At 47.7% G+C, this 22,030-nt stretch overlaps 1 protein-coding gene across 3 annotated transcripts in view; it reads left to right on the forward strand.

Moving 5' to 3' along the window:
* LOC144340856 (uncharacterized) overlaps positions 1-21,585 on the forward strand; it is a 33,335-nt gene extending 11,750 nt beyond the window's left edge. The window contains exons 3-4 of one of the 3 annotated variants that reach the window (XM_078002368.1): positions 3,103-3,189; positions 15,455-21,585. In XM_078002368.1, the coding sequence (XP_077858494.1) occupies positions 3,103-3,189; positions 15,455-15,600 (233 nt within the window). In that variant the 3' untranslated portion in view covers positions 15,601-21,585. Of the gene's footprint in view, positions 1-3,102; positions 3,190-8,996; positions 10,192-15,454 lie in introns of those variants that run through there. The other 2 variants (XR_013417332.1, XR_013417333.1) reach the window with 2 other exon arrangements.
* Positions 21,586-22,030: the final 445 nt, after the last annotated feature.

Here is a 22,030-nt window from a genome sequence, read left to right on the forward strand (position 1 = left end):
AAAAAGCCTTCTATTCCTCCTCTGTTCCTTGAGATAATCAGAAGAGAGAGCTCCAACAGGGCCATTCTTCCCCAAGAAAGCCTTGAGCACTTCCCCCAGAGTGTGTTGGGAGGAGGAGGAAGGCCACACCCAGGCACTTATGTCAGCGGGAGCCAGCGAAGCTCTTAGCTGCATCAGCCCCAGAGGATGGTGTCAAATTCATGCCCCAGACAAAAGACAAATTCCTACCTGTGCCAGAGCTCTACTTCTCCTTGAATATTGGAAACTGTGATGGCGCAGGGACTGCCGAATATTGAGAGAGGAGTGATCTTTCTTCTGCTCAATCTGGAGCAGGTCCTGTGATGGACAGCCTCCTCCCAACACCCAGGGGAAGAACAAGCCAGTGTGGAGTGATTCTGCTTCTTCTCTGGGCAGGGACCTGGACTGCCCGTGACTGAGCCCTTGGAATCACCGCTCACCTCAGCCGGCCCGCATTCTGCCCCATCAGGGTTGAGACCCAACACTTCATGGGCAATGCTTCCATGGGCATCCCAGGGGGGTGGCCGACTTTCCAGTGACACCTGAATTTGGGGAAGGTTCAGAGGGACAAGCTGGTCTTTCTAGCCTGGGAGCGTGTGTTCTGATTCCCCCTGAGCTAGATCATTAACCGCTTTCCAATTCCATCAAGGCCAAATTAAATGCGGGAATTCCTTGTGTTGCGGGTTGGCTTGTGTCCCCCACCTCCCTATGTTGAAATCTTTATCCCAGCACTTCAGAATGTGACCTTATTTGGAAACAGGGTCACTGCAGATGCAATGAGTTAAGGTCATTCTGGAACAAGGTGGGTCCCTGATCCCATATGACTGGTGTCCTTATGAAGGAGGAAGTTAGGACACAGTCACACACACAGGGAGAATGCCACATGAAGATGGAGGCAGAGATCGGGACGGCGCTTTTACAAACCGAGGGATGCCGAAGATTGCCTGCAGCCTCCAGAAGCCGGGACAGAGGCCTCAGAAGGAACCAGAGTCCAGAACTGGGGGACAATACACTTCTGTTGTTTAAGCCAACGGTTTATGGCACTTTATTACGGCAGCCCTAGCAAACTAATACACCTGTGCCAAACATTTTCTCAACTTCAGAACTTCTCAGAGCCTTTACTAGAAACAATCTGGGTGCGATCATTTCCGTGTTTGACCGAAGGACACTTTTTTCCACTGGGCATCTGGCAGGGATTTATTTACAGGAACACACCCTGGGAAACACTGTTGTAGCTTCATCAGGATCGACCCGTTAGAAGGAGAAGATCCTGTTTCAAAACCACAGCCTGAGACTTGTGTCATGGGTCCTAGCACCCAAATCACTCAATGTCTCTGTGCCTCAGTTTCCACATCCGTGTAGCCAAAGTAGGTGCTCTACTCAGTGCCTGCCCCGAGTGCGATGCATTACAGGTACTTTGCAGATGCCTGGGAACACCTTCTAGTGTTGTTTTCAGGAGTGGTACCATAAATGATGCCAGGGTTGGAGGTGTGTTGGAGCTGGGGTCTCCTGTCAGCTCTGCCGTGGAGCCGGGAACACACGCAGCAGGGACCACAGGATGGGGATAAGCTGCCCTAATCAGTCTGCTTGTATCCAATAACAGCGGCAGCAGCGTGAGCCAAAGGCCTTGAGGACAGCCTGAGACAAGAGTTCCCAGAAGGCAGATTCACACAGTCAGGAGGCAGCCTCCTCGGTTCCTCTTCTCTCCAGCCACCAGGCAGCTCATGCTTCACCCAGGGCTCTGTGAGCTGCACTCTCCGTGGTTTCCAGACAGAAACTGTGGCCAGGGTGAGCTCTAGGAAGACGCCAGGGCAGGCAGCATGGAAACTGGTGGCTGTGAGCTGAAAATAAAACAGCACTGAGCCAGGGCGTGTCACTTCCTAATTCCTAGCTCAGGATGGATCTGGCAGATAAGTGGGAGGAGTAGGAGATGAGGGCAAAGGGGTGAGGGACACCGATTGTTATGCAGCAAAGACCCCGCCTCCAAAAGCACCCAAGTGCACAGGGCCCCTGCATTCGCCTCGCAATTGTGAAATCGACTTCTAACAGCTCACGCCCAGTGGAGGAGGAGAGGGCAGGTGGCAGGGCTGGGCAGCTGCTCCATGTGTGAGATAAGTGCAGGGACCTCAGGTTAATAATTCCCCCCACCTTCAAAGCCTCTGAGGGGACTCGGGAGAAGCAAAGGAAGCCGCAGCAGTTTTGCGGGCCGGGCAGGATGGGTGTGAGGCGCCTGAGGAAAATGAGGCTGGAAGGTGGGTGGCGGCTGGACCGTGGGGTTTTGAAAGTCCAGCGAAGGATTTCAGGTCTTATTCTGAGGACTACGGGGAAGTGAAGTTTTTGGGGACCCAGAAAGTGACCAAGACAGGAAGTTCTGAGGTGCCTCCCTGAGAAATGGTCGGGGTGGCACAGAAACCACTACAAAAGCTCAGGGCCTACGAAGCTGGTGAAAGAATAAGATGACCCTTGTCCCTGCTCATACCTGCTAGAATAGCTAGACTTAAAAGGGTGCACGATACCAAGTGCCATCAAGAACACGTGCAGCAAGAACTGCCACACGCTGCTGCAGGAGGCCCTCTGAAGGAGGATACAGGGAGAGGCGAGCCATGTCCTGCCTCTGCTTCTAAAAGATGAAAACTCAAAAACTCTGACCCAGGTCTTTCTGAGAAACCGCCAAACAATTTTTCAAAGTGGTCGTGCTTTGAAATCACACGCCACTGCACTCCCGCCTGGGTGACAGAGTAAGACACCATCTCAAAAATGAATAAATAAATCAATAAAAATAAGGAGCCAACTACAGATGTGCACACATGGATGAGCCTCACAGGTATACGAACAACGGATGAAGGAGGCACTTACTGTATCACGCTCTTCATAGGAAGCCCAAGAACAGGAGAAACCAACCTAGCCTGCTGGAAATCGGAGCAGTGGCTGAATTAATGGGTAGCAGTTGATTGGAAAAGGGTAAAAAAGGCTCCACTGGGATAATGAGATGCTTCCATGTTTTATTTGGGAGATGCCAAGAATAGTGTTTGTAGGAATATACTCTGGGAAACTGCTCAGGTTTTTTCTTACGTTCTGGTCTAGGTTCATCAAACCTATCCATTAGAAAGAGAAGAGGATGCTGTTTCCAAATGGCAGCCTGGGCTTTGTGTAATGGATGCTGGTACCCAGGTCAGTGAACTTCTCTAAGCCTCAGTTTCCACATCTGGACAGGCAGAATAGGCAGCCCACTCAGGATCTAGCCCTGGAGGTGATGCATTACAATAAGAACCTTTCTCAATAAAGAAAAGTTAGCTAAAACATTAAGCCAGATTCGCTGTGGTCCTTTGGAGTTACTCACTTCAGCCTTATCCTCATCAGCTTTGCATTTGTTCCTTTCAGAGGGGAGTGGGAGATGGCTCACCCTTAACGTTCCTCCTCTTCCAGGAAAGGCCCTAACCACTTCTCACTCGCTTCCGAAAGAGCCAAATGAGCAACCGAAGAGAGAGAATGTGGGGCTGGGCACAGTGGCTCATGCCTGTAATCTCACCACCTTGGGAGGCCAAGGTGGGAGGATCACTTAAGGCCAAGTGTTCAAGACCAGCCTGGACAACATAGTGAGACCTTGACGTTACAAAAATAAAAAAATTAACTGAGTGTGGTGGCATGCACCTGTAGTCCCAGCTTCTTGGGAGGCTGAGGCAGAAGGATTGCTTGAGCCCAGGAGTTTGAGGCAGTAGTCAGTTATGATCATACCACAGAATTCCAGTCTGGGCAACAGAGCAAGACTGTCTCTAAAACAAAAATTAAAAAAAAAAAAAAAATAGAAAGAGAATGTGAAAGACAAACAATACAAAGGCTCTACGTGTACAGGAGCTTTTACCTGCTTCATCTCATTTCATCCTCAAAACAGACCTGTGTGGTTGCAGGATAAACCTTAACCCTGTCCTACAGATGGGTGAATTACCCAACTGAAGCATCATAATCCAGATTTGAACCCTGTTCTCCTGGCTCCTACCAGGTCAGGGTTAAAACTGCAGTGGGAGTGGTACATCTCATTTCCTAAAAAACTTGAGTTGCAGAGGAAATGGGGATATTTGCATGCAAACAAACAGTGATTAATTAAGAGAGGCAACTATAAGGTACTTTCCCTGGGCAGGTTCAAATTGCAGAAGGAAGGGCTGTTGGTTGTATACAGTTTACCTTGGTGCAAGATGGTGATCCGGGTGGGTACGTGCCTAATTCTCGCGTCATGACGGCAGCTAGCCAAGCTCTGTGTCGGTGAGGACCACCTCTCTCCCACCTCCGTTCCCCTGGGAATCATTAGGTGCAGGCTGGCACCTTCTAGAAGGTGCATTAACTTGGAGTTGTCTGGAGGAGCAAACGCAAAGGATTCTGGGGAGAGGGCTTGTCAGAATCCACTCTGTCTCCAGACAACCAGGTTAGTCCGCATTTTCCTCTTGGGCCTGGCGCCCTGTGCGGCACAAAATCCAAATGGGCCAGAAGTTTGCGAATATTCACATTCTTTCCTTCCCATAACCGTGTTTAGGAGGTTTATTTTGTTTGTTGGAGTGGTTGTTGTATTTTTTCTTTCTTTCTTTCTTTTTTTTTTTTTTTCATTTTAATTGCTCACTTGGGGACTGAGCTCTGACAATAGATCAGAACCTTATGATTATGCCGAGTTTAGAAGTCAGGCTAAACCCAAGGATTAAAGTGTGGTTTAGAGGAAAAGGGGTGCATCCTACTAATGAAATACTGCATAGGGCACTTGAAAGAGATAATGCTGAAAATACTTCATAACCCAGGAGGCCCAGGCCCTGGTCAGTCCTAATGAGGGCGTGGGATCTTGGAGAACTCAGTGGCACCAAACATTTGGGGGAGATGAAGGAAAGCGGGGAAGGCCCAGGGCTGCTGGGGAGCCTCCTGGGAACTCAAGACAACAGCTATTCACCAACTGCCACCAAAGTATTTCATTTTCAGCAAGCAGTTTCCCTTCACTTGTGCAAACATCTAAATACTAGCCCTGCAGGTAGTGTTACATTTTAAGATGGAGAAATTAAAGCTAAGGGAGATTAAAAGATCCAGCTAAGGTCATGCAATAATAACCCAGCTCAGGCTATAACCCTTCTCTTTAGATCCTCAGCCTAGTACCAGGAAAAGCATCTCTCCAACATACTAGCATTTTGTAGTTAGCCTGCCTACCCGTAGGCCTTGTCAATACCATAATATTTTGAGCTATTTTTAATTAGATAGAAAACAGGCTAAGAGCCAAGGAAGTGTTATCTATATGAATGGTTGGCAAGTGTTTTCTGTAAAAGGGCACCTAGTAACTATTTTTGGGTTTGTGGGCCATGCAGCCTCTATCACTCTGTCTTTGTAGTGGCAACAATACAAATAAATAAGTAAATGGGTGGGGCTATAATCTAATAAAATTTTGTTTATAGGCTCAGCATTAAGCTGTTCTTTCTTTGCCATAAAGAAATACCTGAGACTGGGTAATTTATTTAAAAAAGAGATATAATTGGTTTGTGGTTCTGCAGGCTATACAGGAAGCATAGCAGCTTCTGCTTCTGGGGAGGCCTCAGGAAACTTACAATTGTGGTGGAAGGCAAAAGGGGAACAGGCATGTCACATGGTGGGAGCAGGAGCAAGAAAGAGAGTGGGGAGAGAGGGGCCACACACATAAACGACCAAATCTTACAAGAACTCACTATCACAAGGTCAGCACCAAGCTATGTGGCCCCCATGATCAAACACCTCCCAACAGGTCCCACCTCCAACATCCAGGGGTTACAATTCAACGTGAGATCTGGGCATTAACAAATATTCAAACTATATTATTCAGCCCCTGGCCCTCACCAAATCTCATGTTCTTCTCACATTGCAAAATATAATCATGCCTTCCTGATAGTTCTCCCAAATCTCAACTTATTCCAGCATTAACTCAAAAGTCCAAAGTCTCATCTGAGACTAATCTCCTTCCACCTATGAGCCTATAAAATGAAAACAAGTTATTTACTTCCAAGATACAGTGGGGGTACAAGCATTGGCTAAACATTGGGAGAAACAAAGGGAGTAAGTAGTTCTTTACCCAAATGTTTACACTGGTGTAAACAAAGGGAGAAATTGGACAAAAGAAAGGGGATACAGGCCCCACACAAGTCTAGAACCCAGCAGGGGAGTCATTAAATCTCAAAACTCCAAAACAGTCATTTAATTTCATTTCCTGCATCCAGGGCACGCTGGTGCAATGAGGCACCCAAGGCCTTGGGAAGCTCCACCCCTGTGGCTTTTCAATGCTGATATTGCAAGCTGCTGATGACTCTACCATTCTGTGGTCTGGAGGGCAGCAGCTCCCTTCCCACAGCTCCACAAGGCAGTGCTTCAGTGGGAACTCTGTGTGGGAGCTCCAAACCCACATTTCTCCTCCATGCTGCCCTTGTATAGGGCATCTGTGGGGGCTCCACCCCTTCAGCAGGCTTCTGCCTGGGCACCCAAGCTTTTCCATACATCCTCTGAAACCTAGGTGGAAGCTGCCAAACATTCTTCACTCTTGCAGTCTATGTGCCCGCAGGCTTAACATCATATGGAAACCACCAAGATTTATGACTTGCATTCTCCAAAGTGGCAGCCTGAGTTGTATGTGGGCCCCTCTGAGCCATCGCTGGAGCTGGAGTGGCTAGGATGTGGGAAGCAGGGTCCCGAGGCAGTACAAGGCAACAGGGCCTTGGGCCAGGCCCACAAAAACATTCTTTCGCCCTCGGACTCTGGGCCTGTGAAGGGATGGGCTGCCACAAAGATCCCTGAAATGCCTTAAAGACCTTCAAGGTCTTGGCTATTAGCACTTGGCTCCCTTTTAGTTACACAAATTTCTCTAGCAAGTGGTTGCTATACAACTTGCTTGAATTCCTCCCCTGAAAATGCTTTTTCTTTCTCTGCTATATGGTCAGGTTGCAAGTTTTCCAAGCTTTTACTCTCTGCTTCCTTTTTAAATGTGAATTCCAACTTCAAGTCATTTCTTTGTTCCTGCACCTTAGCATAGGTGTTAGAAGCAGCCAGGTCATATATTGAATGCTTTCTGCATAGAAAATCCTCCCACCATATACCCTGAATCATCATTCTGAAGTTCAAACTTCTACAGATCCCCAGGGCAGAGGCACAATGCAACCGGGTTCTTTGCTAAGGCATAACACAAGTGACCTTTGCTCCAATTCCCAATAACTGCCTCATTTTCATCTGAGCTCTCATCAGCCTGGACTTCATTGTCCATATCACTATCAGCATTTTGGTTAGAACCATTTAACTGATCTCTAAAAAGTTGCAAACTTTCCCTCATCTTCCTGTCATCTTCTGAGTCCTCCAAACTCTTCTAGCCTCTGCCTGTCACCCAGTTCCAAAGTCATTTCCACATTTTGGAAATGCTCCACTCCTGGCACTAATTTTCTCTATTCGGCTGTTCTTCCATTGATGTAAGAAATACCTGAGACTGGGTAATTTTTTTTTTTTTAAAGAGGTTTAATTGGCTCATGGTTCTGTTAGCTGTACAGGAAGCATAGCGGAAGCCTCAGGAAACTGAAAATGGTGGAAAGCAAAGGGGAAACAGGCACATCATGTGGCAGGAGCTAGAGAGTTGGGACGGGGGAGGTGCCATGCATGCACACAGCTAGATCTTACAAGAACTCACTCACTATTGCAAGGACAGCACCAAGCCATGAGGGATTCACTCCCATGACACCTAAATACCTCCCACCGGGCTCCGCCTTTTACATCTGTCATCTGGGGACTACAGTTCAACATGAGATTTCGGTGGGGACAAATATCCAAACTATATCAGGCACTAAAATTTGAATTTCATATAATATATTCACATGTCAAAAAATAGTATTATTGTTTGATTTTTTTCCCTCCATTTTTACTGTTAATAAATGTGAAAAATATTATTAGCTGTAGGTCATATAAAAACAGGTGGTGGGCAGGACTTGGGTCCTGGGCTATACTTTTCCAGTCCCTGGACTGGGTGGTTCAGGCCTGTCAAGACTCACCATTTCTCCAGCATAGAATTTATATAAAATGGAAACTAATGGGCGGTGTGATTATTTAACTTACCCACCTGCATGGATAAGCCTGTGGGAATCACTGAATTCCAGAAATCTGGAGGCTGCAGGTGCATGGTGGGGCCCAGCCTGCCCAGGGGTTTGTGTGTGTGCAGAATTACCCTGTGGAACCAGGCACAGGCTCCCCATGCCAAGAACATCCCTCCCAAAGCCCAGCCACAGGCCCTCGCCTGATAATTATCCTGTCCTGGTTCTCTCTATACTTTTTTGAGAAGATGCCTGTTAGGAGCCAGTATTTAGACTACTTAATCTTCATCATGTTATTTAACATAACAAAACAGTTGTATGCATTCGGCCCAGACTGCCAGAGTTTGAATCCCAGATATCACTGTGCTTTCCTTGAATAAGTTGATTATCTTCTCTGTACCATATTTCTTCAACCATGCCGTGGTGAGAATTAGTTGAGTCAATACATAGAAAGGAGCTTTAATGTGCCTAATAAAAGTTAGGCATTATTATGCCTGTTCTGCTTCCCTCCTCTTTCTCACCTGAATCCATCCGCCCAACATTTATAAGGTGCCAGGCTCTGTGTGGGAAAGGAAATGTAAAACCAGGGGAGACTTAACGCTGGTCCTAGAGTCCTTCGGTCTACTCAGATTAGAGCTGTTTCAGTTAGCTATTGCTACCATCTCAAAACTTAGTGACTGCAAATAGCAGCAAGCATTTATTTGCCTACAGTTCAGCAATGAGAGCACAGTTCAATGCAGATGACTTGTCTCTGCTCCACATAGTGTTGGCGAGGGTGGTTCTACCAGAGCTAGAGGATCCAAGATAGCCCCGTTCACAAGTCTGGTACCTCTGCAAGGTGTCTGGAGCACCCAGGAGCTGGCCGAGTGAAATTCTCTCCCCTCAGAGTCTCTCTCTCCATGTGGTTTCTCTCTCTAGCAGGACAGCTGGATTTGTGTACATGGCAGTTGGCTTCCATGAGGGTGAAAACAGAAGCACGTGTTTCTAGGAAACACACGCCGAGGCCCAGAGTCATACAGTGTCACCTGCACCATGTGCTATGGCCCAGGCAGGTTATAAGCCAGCCCAGATGTAAGAGGAGGCCAAGTCATCTCCACATCTTGGTGGGAAGAGCATGCAGGAGAGCAGGAGGAACTGTGGGTGCCGTCTTTGCAGCTCTTCAGCCACGAAGCTGGGGACAGAAAAGCAAGGAGCTCAGCACCATGTCTGGCTGCTCAACCCTTTACCACCAGAGCCTACAACAATATTTTTGAAGTCACTCAACACATATTTACTTCTCTGCTAGTTTTGAAGAGTTCTCTTAATTTTGAAATGAATTGTCTTTTCAATGCTTTGTTCATTTTACTGAAAAATACTGAGATAATGCTAAGGAAAAATTTCAGTTTCCATTCTCTTACCCCACCCTAACTCAGAAACCTTGGCATGTCACTTTCTATTTGTATACATTCCATTTTTATGATGATAAAAGTTATATAACATGATGGAAGATTTGAGAAGTAGAGAAGCCTTTTACAGCCTGTTCCTATATAATTCTGTATTCAGCAATTTTTACTTATTACAATAGCAAACATTTTTCCCACCTCCCTACATGGTCTTCACAATTACCTTTTTAAAAATAGCTGCTATAATGTTCCATTGTGTTGATTCACCGCAATCCATTAAGTCCTTCCCCTTATGGTCATCTGGGCTGTCTCTGCTGTGAAACATTTTTCCATGTTTCGAGAGAGCCTTCCTGATTATGTCTTTTGAAATGGCTGAATGATAGTTCATCATGTTTATCTTCTCTAATCTGTTAAAACATATGTCCCTCATGTTGGCCGTCTTGGCTGTGTGCACAGACTAGGCCAGAATTGAGGCTGTTCACAGAGACACGTGCTGGGATCAGGACAGGCTAAATCTGTGACTCAGGCAGAAGCAACGGACAAGTCCAGGGGAATCAGGGCCCCAAGACATTGGGTCACAGAATAGCTTGACCAGCCCTGCTGAACCGCCTTTCCTCCTGTTTATCAATCAGTCACACATGCCCAAGCTTCTGTCCTAGGATGTCTCAAAATGCCTCTTGCCTCTTCTCAGCTTCTTATTGTGATTTTTTTCAATGTTACAATAAACATGTGGTGTCATAGGATTTTTAAAATTTCTTTTAAATTATTTATTAAGATAAAATTCCAGGAGTGAACGACTGGGTCAAAGGACATACGTATCTTTGTGGCTCCTGCTATGAATTGTAGAATTGCTCTCCCAAGCCGGGGTTGTTGTTGGATATTACTGTTGAAAATCAGTCTGGATGCGAATGGGCGTCTCCAAGTGTGCGGCTTTGGTTCTCTCATGTTCTGATCACAGCAGTCATCATTGTTGTCTTTGAGAGCTCACTTTTCTACCTGCTCCCTTACATTCAGGTCTCCAAGGAAAAGACAGGCATCTTATCACTCTTAACATCCTCAATTCTAGCACAGTGCCCATTTCTACAGAGTGGAATGGAAATATTTAATAAATCAATGAATGATTATCTGCAATGATAATTATTTTCTCAGACTTAGATTCAAATTCCATCTCCCTAGGCCTTGTTCATACTTGTGGGCCTCAGTTTACTCAACTATAGAATGGGGAGAACATCTGCCTTGCAGGATTTGTGTAGGGATTTGAGATGGTGTTTTTGAAGAGTCTGCCATGGAGTCTCACACAAAGCAACTATTTTTATTATGATGTCATGTGCTCATTCACTGAATTTCCCATTGTGATAACTGCTCATATACTTCTGTCTTTATGTTAGGATCTAGCTGTTTTCTCACAGACTTGAGTGCATTCTTCATATACTCTAGTTTTATTGTCTTGTCACATATGCTTTAAATATTTTCATTTCATTGTTTTTCTTATAGAAGTTGATAATTTTATGTCTACATTTGTACATTTTTTCTTTGAGGTTTCTTTTATTTTTTCATTATATTCTCACAAATCTGATATATATTCCATTGTCTACCTGTTTTTCTGTGATTTAATTCTGTTTTTAATTGAAAAATTTAACCCACCAGTCAGTAATAGAAGATGGTCCTCTAACTCAGTATTTCCCCAGGCTGGTGTATTTCCCCAGACTGGCATACTACAACATTAGTTTACTCGAGCTGTTAAAGCACAGTACCAAAAGCTGGGTGGCTTAAAACAACGGAAATGTGTTCTCTCACAATTCTGGAAGTCAGAAGTCTGAAATCCAGATGCTGGCAGGGCCAGCTCCCACTGAAGGCTCTGGGAAAGGTATGTTTCCTATTTCTTACAGCTTCTGGTGGCCCCAGGTGTTCCCTGGCTTGTGGCTGTATCACTCCAATCTCTACCTCCATGCCACATTACCTCCTTTTCTTTTCTGTATCTTTCTCAAAATTCTCTTTGTTTCTCTCTTACTGGGACACTTGTGAGGGCATTTAGGACCTACTTGCATAATCCAGGGTAATCTTACCTCAAAATCCCTAATTTAGCCACATCTGCACAGACCCCTTTTTCAAATAAGATAACATTGACAAGTTCTGGGGATAAGGACTTGACATCTTTGAGTGGTCACTTTTAAATCTACTACGAGCACTTAAAAAAAACCCCAACTCATTCTCTGTTCTTCATGGAAAAGAACAGCATGTGTCCAAAGGAGGTTAATACAGGGAGACGAACTTGAGAAGGTTGAGGGTGGGCTCTGTAGGGTGGGGGAGCAGCCCGCCTCTGAGTTCTGATTTAGATCCTCAGTCCCACCTGTGGGGAAGTAGCCTATTTTAAATTCTATCGCATGAGGGTTGTCAACGGAAGCTCGTGCTCTTGGGGTCTGGTATGGAGACATCTTTTGGACTCTGGTGGCACAGATGACTAGTTAGCCGCCAATATCTTAGTGACAGAGTCCACTGCTAGAAGATTATATCTCTGTGCCTTCCTTGCCTCTTTTTGTGGCCATGAGACTAAGTTCTGGTTAAAGATATGTAAATGAGAATTCATTGGATGGAATTTTCAGGGAAAATTCCTCAAAGGAAGACACATAACTGAGCAGTGCCCTCATTTCTTCTTACCCTTTGTCTTCTTTCTGCCCAAAATACAGATCTGATGGCTGGAGCTCTAGCAGTTATACTGAGCCGTGATGTGAATGTAAAGCTTGCAGCCAGGTACTAGAAAGAGTGAAACAGAAGGCTAGACAGAGCTAAGACCCTGAAGAGCCTCTATGCTAGTTCGGGGCTGCTTACTTCTGTATTTATTTTATGTGAGAGAAATAAGCCTCTAACTTAGTTAAGCCACTTTGGTTAGTTCTTATTAATAACAATTCATCTCAGTGACTAATTGGGATAATTTCAAAACTTTATTCCCTGTCTTTCTTTATTGATGTTTGTCACAAGCTTTCTTTACCTATGGCTTTCAGTTCAAATGTCAGTTCTTTAGGGCTACCTTCTTTTACCAACCACCATATCTAAAGTTGCCACACACGTTATTATATGCTCTGTCATGCTGTCCTGGCTGATGTTCCTTATTGTGCCTTTCATACCAGCAAACACCAGCAATTAATTCCTTCCTTCCTTCCTTCCTTCCTTCCTTCCTTCCTTCCTTCCCTCCTTCCTTCCTTCTCTCCTTCTTTCTTTCCTTCCCCCTCCTTGTTTCTCTGTGTTCCTTGCTGGAGACTGTAAGTTATACGAAGGCAGAGATCCTGCCTGCCTTGCACCATGCCTGTTGCTGGGAGAGAGCCTGGCACGTGGCATTTGCTGGATAAGTATGTGTGGAATGGATGAGCCTGTGTGAGAACCAAAATGGGACACTGGGAGTAGGTGGTGCTGTTGAAAAGTTTCCTTAGGGGAAATCCAAGAAGCCCGAGTGGAAAACCTGTCAGTGCAAGTGGTTAAGAATCCAGGGTACTAAGGAGGAGGATGATGTAGACTTTCCCTAATCCTTCTCCTCCAGAGTGTAAAGCACAGTCACTCAGGGCCCCATTGCCTAAGCAGAACATGAGTTCACACTCATTGTCTGAACCCACTATTGCTTTTGGGGTCTGGAGTGGAGGCATCTTTTGGATTCTGGTGGCACAGATGACTGGTTAGCTACCAATACCTTAGGGACAGAGTCCCCCGCTAGATGATTATGTCTCTCTGCCTTCCTCGCCTCTTGTTGGCCTCTACCAGCTGGCTGTGCTGTATGATCTTGGATTCCTAAAGCTTCCATGTCAGGATCTAGCTTGGTCCCATGGAGAAACAACCACCCTGAGACTAGGGAAGAAGGGTTGTTAACTGAGCCCCCAACATCCCTGTGGCACAGGCCTTTTTCTCCCTGGAAGATATTTGACAGGAATGGCTCTGGTTTCTTGGTTAAATCCCACTAGTCTCAGCTGCCCAGCCCAGGTCTCACTCTGTATTAGTCCATTTTCACACTGCTGTAAAGAACTACCTGAGACTGAGTCTTTTATAAAGGAAAGAGGTTTAATTGACTCACAGTCCCACATGGCTGGAGAGGTCTCAGGAAATTTACAATCATGGTGGAAGGCAAAGGGGAAGCAAGACACATCTTACATGGCAGTAGGAGGTAACGGGGAGGTACCACACTTTTAAAACCATCAGATCTCATGAGAACTTACTCACTATCAGGAGAACACCATGGGGGAACCGCCCCCATGATCTGATCACCTCCCACCAGGTCCTCCCTTGACATGTGAAGATTACAATTCTAGATGAGATTTGGGTGGGGATGCAGAGCCAAACGGGAGCACACTCCTTCATGGAGCCTTGAGCAGTTTCTTTGGTTCATGTGGGTTTTTTCTGTTCTGATCGCCATGCCTCTCATTTTGATGTCATTTGTTCATTTACTCTCTCATTCATTTAACTAAAACTTTGGTTAGGGCCTCCTCTGTGTGGGGCGCTATGCCAGTCCCTGGGGGTTAGAATGAGAGCAAACATAGACATGGTCCCTATTGATCACATATCAATTATCTAGCAGATGTTTCCAGTCTGCAGTGCTTTGGCAGTCACCAAGTAGAATAAATGCAAGGCCACAGTTAGGTGACATACACAAAGCAGACAACACTAAACAGCTTTCAGCCACCATACTGCAAGCACTCATCTCATGCCAGCTTGGTGACAGCTGCAAAAAAAGCTTTCCCATGGGCCACAACCTGTTTCATGCTTTGAAGGCGGCAGACTGTGCATATCTGTGAGCTGCTGTTTCGTGTGTCCTCCTGGGGCTGGAGCTGAGAGCAGGACTGTCAGGAGGTTGCTGTGGGCAGTGGACTCTGAAGGGCAGTCCTGCTTTCTGAGAGACGGCTGCTGAGCACAAGTGTGGGAGAAGGAGAACTGTCACCACACAGAGAAGCGAGACTTAAGATCTGGGGGACTAAGAGGCAGAGCGGGTGGAGGTTTCGATTCTTCAGTGAAAACCCATGAGCCCACAGCAGGGTGGCACAAAAGCCAGCTAAAGAGTCACAGAAGAGCCTTAAATGGCACCATCCAAGGGGCAGAGAGGCTGTCCTTCTTCTTCTCCTGCGTGTGGGTGGGGGTGGGGGTGGGGGTGGGGCTGGGTCACACAGAGCCTGCCTTTCCCTGCTCGGCAAGCTCAAACATGCCCTTAACACAACTGGTCAACCAGTGCACTGTGTTCCATGACCTCAAATACAAATGCAATCAACTCTCCATTTTAACATTACTTCTTAATCTAGAATCCAAGCAACCCGAAAGCCTATTGTTCCTATGGTCGACTGGTGTGACTAAGAGGCAGCTTCTATGTTATACCACAGGGCCAGCAAGATGTAGCCAGCCCCCGACATGGCTCACAAGTGCAGCACTGTGTCCAAGGGTAATTTACACTCAAGGTGATGTCCCTGGGCCCCTGCTGGATTCTGAGGTGTCGATGAACCAGCACGGATGGGCTGTGTTCTGGAACACTTTAACGTTGGGTGTATTTCATTGGAACTTGATTCTTTGAAAATGGCATGGCGTCTCTGGCATCCAGTTAATTAGAATGTTGAAGCAACCAGACCAACCCATGGTTGACCTTGCTGGGCCGGCTGTGTTTACTGAACGCGTGTGGAGCGCCCACTTTGTTATGATCTGTCTGTTTTTAATCCCACCTGGCTTCTCCCTGCCACCCAGAACATTCTGGGCTGCGCCCGCCCCTGTGCTCCAGACTGCTCAGGGAACGTAAATTCATTTTGGAGATTAAGCAAATCACAATTAAGAGGGCAAATCTCTTAGAGGAAAGAAAACCATAAACAGTGATGCAGTCCAGCCAAAATTACCTGCTGCTTTAAGCACCTGTTTATCTGCCCTTTCACTGAGCGTGGTGAGTATTTGGGAGTTGACCTTCGTGGCTCTGTGGCTCTAGACGCTTCGGCATGTGGTTTTGTTGGCAGATCTTCATTCCTGGTGTTTCCCCAGGCTGTGAACTCTCAATTGCTGGGGACCAGAGCTTCAGTGGACCTCACTCCAGCACGTGCTCCACCCACACGCGTGGGCCTGCCTTCACCGGGATGCATAAGGCTTCCAAGGGAAACCGCCAAGGTTCCTTGGGACCAGTAATGTGATGCAGTGAGGCTGTGGAAGTGAAGAGGAAGCAGCAGCGCCGGCCGGCAGGGTGTCTGCTGAGATTCTGTTTCCTCCAGGTGGCCCCGGGAAGGGGTGGAAGCTGCCCTCACCCAGAGAGCCCAGTGGAACAGCCACTGGTGACCTCCCAACCCTAAGACTCCAGAATGATTCCCCAGCTTCTACCACTTCACTACTGCCGCACTCCCCTCCTTCCCCACTCTCCTCCTGCACCTGTTATGGTTTGAATTATGTGCCCCATCCCCAAAATAGAGATATGTTGAAATAGAGAAGCTCTTACCCCAATTCCTCAGAATGTGACCTCATTTGGAAAGAGGATTGTTGAAGATGTGCTCAGTTAGATGGAATCATACTAGAGTAGGGGGAGCTCCTAATCCTAGATGACTGGTGTCCTTAATGTACGCAGCCACGTGAACACAGACATACAGGGAGAACCCAGTGGGAGAACGAAGGGAAAGACTGGAGTGATAAGGCTGCAAGCCTAGAAACCCCAAAGACTGCCAGCAAGCCCCCAGAAGCTAGAAGAGTCAAGGAAGGACTCCCCTGTGACTTTCAGAGGCGGCATGGCCCTGCTAGCACCTTGACCTCTCGTAGCCTCTGGAACTGTGGGAGAATAAATTGCCTCTGTTTTAATCCATCCGATTTGCAGTACTGTGGCACAGCAGCTAATAGGCAGGAAACCAATACACCCTCCCCGCTCATTAGGTTGCCCCAGAGGTTAGTTTATTGTGAAGCTCATGAAGTGTAAGATTTGGATCCTTCCTTGTGCAGGCTCCTTCCAAAGCCCTGATTTTCTGTTTGCATTTTTGTATGCTTTCTCTTAAAAAATGCTCCCCCCCAAATTGGTAAGATTTGAACTCCACAAAACCTGGATCTGGATCCACAGTCCTTGCCCTATTTGAGCTCCAGCCCAGGCCCCTCCGCCAGGGCAGAGCAGAGCCAGAGCAGGGCTCTGGGAAGCCCCCTCAGGGCAGACCCACACGTTCCCCTCAGGTTCCGCAGCATCCCTGTTCTGTGGACAGCATCACCATCCGGAGGCCGTGGGAAGACAGCTCAGTGTTAGGTTGTTTTGTTTTATCCATTTGTCAAGGAGAAGGCTGAATTACAAGCCTTCCGGGGTCTTTTCCAGCCAAGTGCCTCGGGGATAACTGCATAGATTCGCTTTCCTTCAGAGTCCCAGTGAGAAGAAGCTAAAGTTCCAGCCGGCAGTCTCCGTTTGAGTAGAGCTGAGGAACCTGATGTGATGAGAGCCAGAGCCCCGGGAGGCCTGTCGTGGCTGCAGTATGGCCACCCTTAGCGCAAGCTACTCTGCTTCGTGGCTTCCTCACTTCCAACCGGCACTCATCTTCATTCCCTACATTCACATGGGCAGAGATGGCAGAAATGCCTGCTCACCACTGCCATGTGCACACGCGCACACACGGATACATCTCTTGTCCCAGTGGGGCTTCGTTCTCATCCTGCTTTCCTACCTCCAGGCCACTCCTAATTCAAACCAGTCTCTCAAATACTTACGTGGCGTTTAGTCTGTGCTAGGTGCTGTGGCGAATGGCACAAGGACTCTGGGAACGGTGCATTTTCTAAAGAGGGAGACAGATGTGAAAATAACACTGCATAGAAATAACATGAAAGGATGTGGTGAAGGCCCAGTGTGTAAGCAACCCGCTATCTGACTTCTTGAGGAGCAATGAATTCTGATTTGGGTCGGGGGTGGGGAGGTTTTATGAAGGAGGTGCTGCTAAAAATCCTGTGATAGATTGACAGGCCTGACCCCTCAGGGAAGAACAAAGTTCCTGGAGGGCCCTGATAGGAATCCTCAGCAGCTGTACTTGGGAAGGTCCAGGGACCTCTCAGAGATAGGTCCAGGTGCCTGGGACGTGGGAGGGCTCTGGAAACCCGCTATTTGCCGCACAGAACCAAAGCATTTCACTATTTTAGCAAACGGTTCCATTGGTCCGGAGTATCCCTGCTGGCTCTTAGCCCTGAAGCGGCGTGAGGGCTGGGCACATCGACAGCACTCGATCGGCTCCTTCCCTCTGGAAATGCATTTCCTTCCATTACCAGAACAGCCTCTCACCGTCTGGCCTGCCTCTTCTCATGCTATGTCGCAACAAAGCCACCTGCCTCCCATGAAAGACTGCATTGTTTTTCCACCCAAGCCACCTACGCCTGGGCAGGTAGAACAGCGGGTCCCCACTCCAGGGAACTCTCCCACTTGGGCCTGTCATGGCTCACGCCCCGAGCAGCTGCGGTGCTTGCCCTACGTGGAGGGTAGCAGGGTGCCTCCTGGACACCAGAATGGTGGGGTGCACTGGATAACGAGACAGTGGGTGTGGCTCCCATGAAATAAACAACCCCTGGGCATTGCACATTCAGGCACAGTGCTGCAGTTTTCTTAAAGATGTATTTATCTCTGGGAAAGCTACTCTCCTCAGAGCTCACCGATCCTTGGGGGATAAAATGTTGACAATAGGAAGAAATGTACGAGATTTTGTTTTGTTTTGTTTTTATTTAGACAATTGAGTCACCCGCAATCACAGTTATGTAAAAGTCTTACTCCTGTAATCCCAGCACTTTGGGAGGCTGAGGCAGGCGGATCACTTGAGGTCAGGAGTTCCAGGCCAGCCTGGCCAACATGGAGAAACCTCGTCTCTGCCAAAAATACAAAAATTAGCCAGGGGTGGTGGTGCATGCCTGTAGTCCCAGCTACTTGGAAGGCTGAGGCACAAGAATCACTTGAACCGGGGAGGCAGAGGTCGCAGTGAGCAGAGATCACACCACTGCACTCCAGCCTGGGTGACAGAGTGAGACTGCGTCTCAAACAAACAAACAAAACAAAAAAACACAGTTACATAAAAGCAAATTCTCAAAAATGAAGTCTCCAGGAAAAGAGCAAACACCAGAACCCTGAGCATGCCAGGGAGAGTCAGGTGCAGGACCTCAGGGTGCGAGGGAGAGTCAGGTGCAGGACCTCAGGGTGCGAGGGAGAGTCAGGTGCAGGACCTCAGGGTGCGAGGGAGAGTCAGGTGCAGGACCTCAGGGTGCGAGGGAGAGTCAGGTGCAGGACCTCAGGGTGCGAGGGAGAGTCAGGTGCAGGACCTCAGGGTGCGAGGGAGAGTCAGGTGCAGGACCTCAGGGTGCGAGGGAGAGTCAGGTGCAGGACCTCAGGGTGCGAGGGAGAGTCAGGTGCAGGACCTCAGGGTGCGAGGGAGAGTCAGGTGCAGGACCTCAGGGTGCGAGGGAGAGTCAGGTGCAGGACCTCAGGGTGGGGTCTAGGGACACAAAACCCAGGCTGGTTCCACTGCTGGCTGCTTCAGGGGCTGGTGTTGCTAGGGGTGTGGCCCTGTCTTTAAAATGCCTGTTAAGACATAGATTACCTGGGCAGAGGCTTTGAGATGAGTTTTTAAATTTAGTGGAGTGTCTCACCTGAGACCTTCAGGCAAGAGTGGAGCACAGAGGAAAGAGAGTACGCGGCACGGCATTCTGCGTGTGGGGTGGGGAGGGGAAGAGAGAGAGAAATGCAGACAGAGAAGGCACCGGCCACGAGGCTTGGTGGATGGGAGATGGCCTGAAGACCCTGGGCCCCTCAGGGCTGGCACTCCCGCAGCTCTTGTCTCTGCCCCCCACAGAGCACATCTGCTCACACCTACAACTTCTCCACTCTGACATCAGCAAAGGGACAGCAAGTTTTATGCTTCAGGTTGTTTTCTTGCCTCCAGTCCTAGAAAAGCAAACCTGTAGGTGCTGGGCCCACGGAGCACCCTGAGCCATCCTGTCTGCACCTCCAGGTGCCTGCATGTCCCCGCAGGCCCAGGACTCCTCAGTGCTGGCTGGGCAACTCTTGTTCACTTCCTTTTCTCACAGCCTCCTCTTCCCCCTTTCTCCCGTCTTTGTCATTTTTAATCCTCCCACTTCCTGCTCCATGTTCTCACAGTGTCTTTCTCAAGAGAAGCAAACTGCAGGTCAAGGTGCATCACCAGCCACGAACAGGTAGCTTCCGAATCAAGTAGTATGGAAATGGTTTCTTCCTCCAAAGACTCTTAAAAGAGAAGCCCCTGCTGCAGAATAGAAAGAGGCTCCGGAGTAGCAGTGAGCTCGGGGGACCCCCCTGAAGATCCCCAGTTTCTGTGTGCAGCTGCCTCAGGCCCAGACACATTCTTCCATCTGGAGCATGTCCCCACAGATCTTCCCGGCCGCGGCTGTGGTCCGCGTTATCTCAGGCTGTCAGGTCTCAGAAATTAGAAACCATCTCATCTCATCAGGGTCATCCCACACCGTCTGCCACCATAGAGGGAGAGGATTTCATGTGATGTTTTCTGAAGATGATTCTGTTGTCCCGGGAGAGCCCTTGATGGACGTGGCAGCCTTTGACCCTGTGCAGCCAGGTGGTTTATTCTCCCAGTGACTTTCCAACCAGATACTCTCAGTCAGAGGGAAGGGCTCCACTTAGAAACTCCCTTTCCCATTAACTTGTCAGAGTTATGCCATTCATCTTTATTCTTTTTAAAATATTTATACTCAAAGAAATTGTATGAGGAATGAGCACACACCAATCATGTAACTGTCAAATGAAAGCCTTTCCTTAAATGTTCAAGGGCACTGGAGTAATAAATTTGGAGTCATGCAGATCTTGTTTCACGAGTGTGTACATGTGTATGAAACTTTATGTGGGTGGAAAACCAACAAGAGAAAAAAGAGAGCAGAAACTGTTGTGTGATTGCATCTTCCTACCCGAGACATCCTGTTCTCTGCATTGATAACCTGCCACCAGTGAGTATTTTTCATGGCTTTTGAAGAACCCATTACAGCATCACATTGGCATAATTTGGGATTTTAAGACATGGTCCTTCTCCTCAAGAAGCATATGATCTTTGGGGGAAAATAGAAAACTTACACGTGTGATTCATTATGGAGCTCCCTCCCCAGTCCACCTCCTAAGTAAAGCTGATGCATGCAGTACTCAGTGAGGTGTTCCGAAGCGAAGTTTAGAGGGGGAAGAGTGGCATGGGCTCAGGTGCCAGAGGAAGGCAACATGGGTGGGTGCTCCAGGTCATTTGGGGGAACAGCAGATGCCAAGGCACAGAGGCAGGCAAAATGAACAGAGGTGGAGGCTTGGAGGGGCTGCAACCCCACTGTCATTCTACTCCTTGGTTCAGGAAAAGATCACGGGGCCAGGCAAGATGGCTCATGCCTGTAATCCTAGCACTTTGAGGGGCCAAGGCAGGAGGATCTCCTGAACCCAGGAGTTCGAGGCCAGACTGGGGAACAAGGCAAAATCTCATCTCTACAAAATTACAAAAATTAGCCAGGTGTGGTGGCACACGCTGGGGAGGCTGAGGTGGGAGGATGACTTGAGCCCAGGAGGTCAACGCTGCAGTGAGCTATAATTGTGCCACTACACTCTAGCCTGGGTGACGGAGTGAGAGCCTGTCTCAAAAAATTAAAGTGTAATTTAAAAGATGAGGGCCTTTGATTCCTGAAAAGTCTGATAGGAGACCATGAGCAGGTCACTTATTCTTGAAGCCTCAGTGTCTCATGAGCAGAAGGCTAAGAGGTGAGAGTACAAACATGTGACCAACAGTAGCAGCATGGGCACCACTCAGTAGGATATGACACTGGCCTTGTATTAACCTTCTAGCTGCAGTGTCATGAGGAGATGGCAGTACAGAGTGGCAGGGGGTGCCTGGGGCTCAGGGTAGCAGCTTTTACAGAAGCATCTTGTGATTTTAGCAGCCAGTACAAATGTACTGGTGTGTGCCAGGAGAATGTCAGCCCTGGTAATCATGATACTTGTTCTGCTGACCTTATATGGCTGTGGTAAAGATCAAATATCATAATGTACATGGGAGCACTTTGTAAAGTGTCACAGGCTATGCAAACACGAATTGTTGCTAATCCTGTCATTACAGGGTGGTGTGATGCAGTGTGGTATGCTGGGTGGAAAACAGAAATGCAAGCCTATAAAATAATGTAACCAGAAAGAGAGAGATTGTTATAATTGGATACAACTTATTTTATCTAAAAATATATACAGTTTAACATAAAGAGCTAAATGTTAAACAATTCTAATATGTCACATTCACAGCAAGATTACAAACCCAAGAGCAAGAATTTGTGACTGACTGCACCTTGTATCCTTTAGAGCAGAGGTTTTCAAACTCAAGACTCTTCACCCTTTTATTTTTTAAGAGACAGGCTGGAGTGCAGCAATGTGATCACAGCTGACTGCAGCCGGGAACTCCTGAGCTCAAAAATCTTCCCGCCTGAGCCCCCTGTGTAGCTGGGACTACAGATGCATGCCACCATGCCCAGCTAAAGTCTTCACACTCTTTTTTTTCTTTTTTTTTGACGGAGTCTTGCTCTGTCGCCCAGGCTGGAGTGCAGTGGCGCGATCTGGGCTCACTGCCAGCT

This window comes from Macaca mulatta, chromosome 5, assembly GCF_049350105.2.
Source record: "Macaca mulatta isolate MMU2019108-1 chromosome 5, T2T-MMU8v2.0, whole genome shotgun sequence".
Classification (NCBI taxonomy): Eukaryota; Metazoa; Chordata; class Mammalia; order Primates; family Cercopithecidae; genus Macaca; species Macaca mulatta.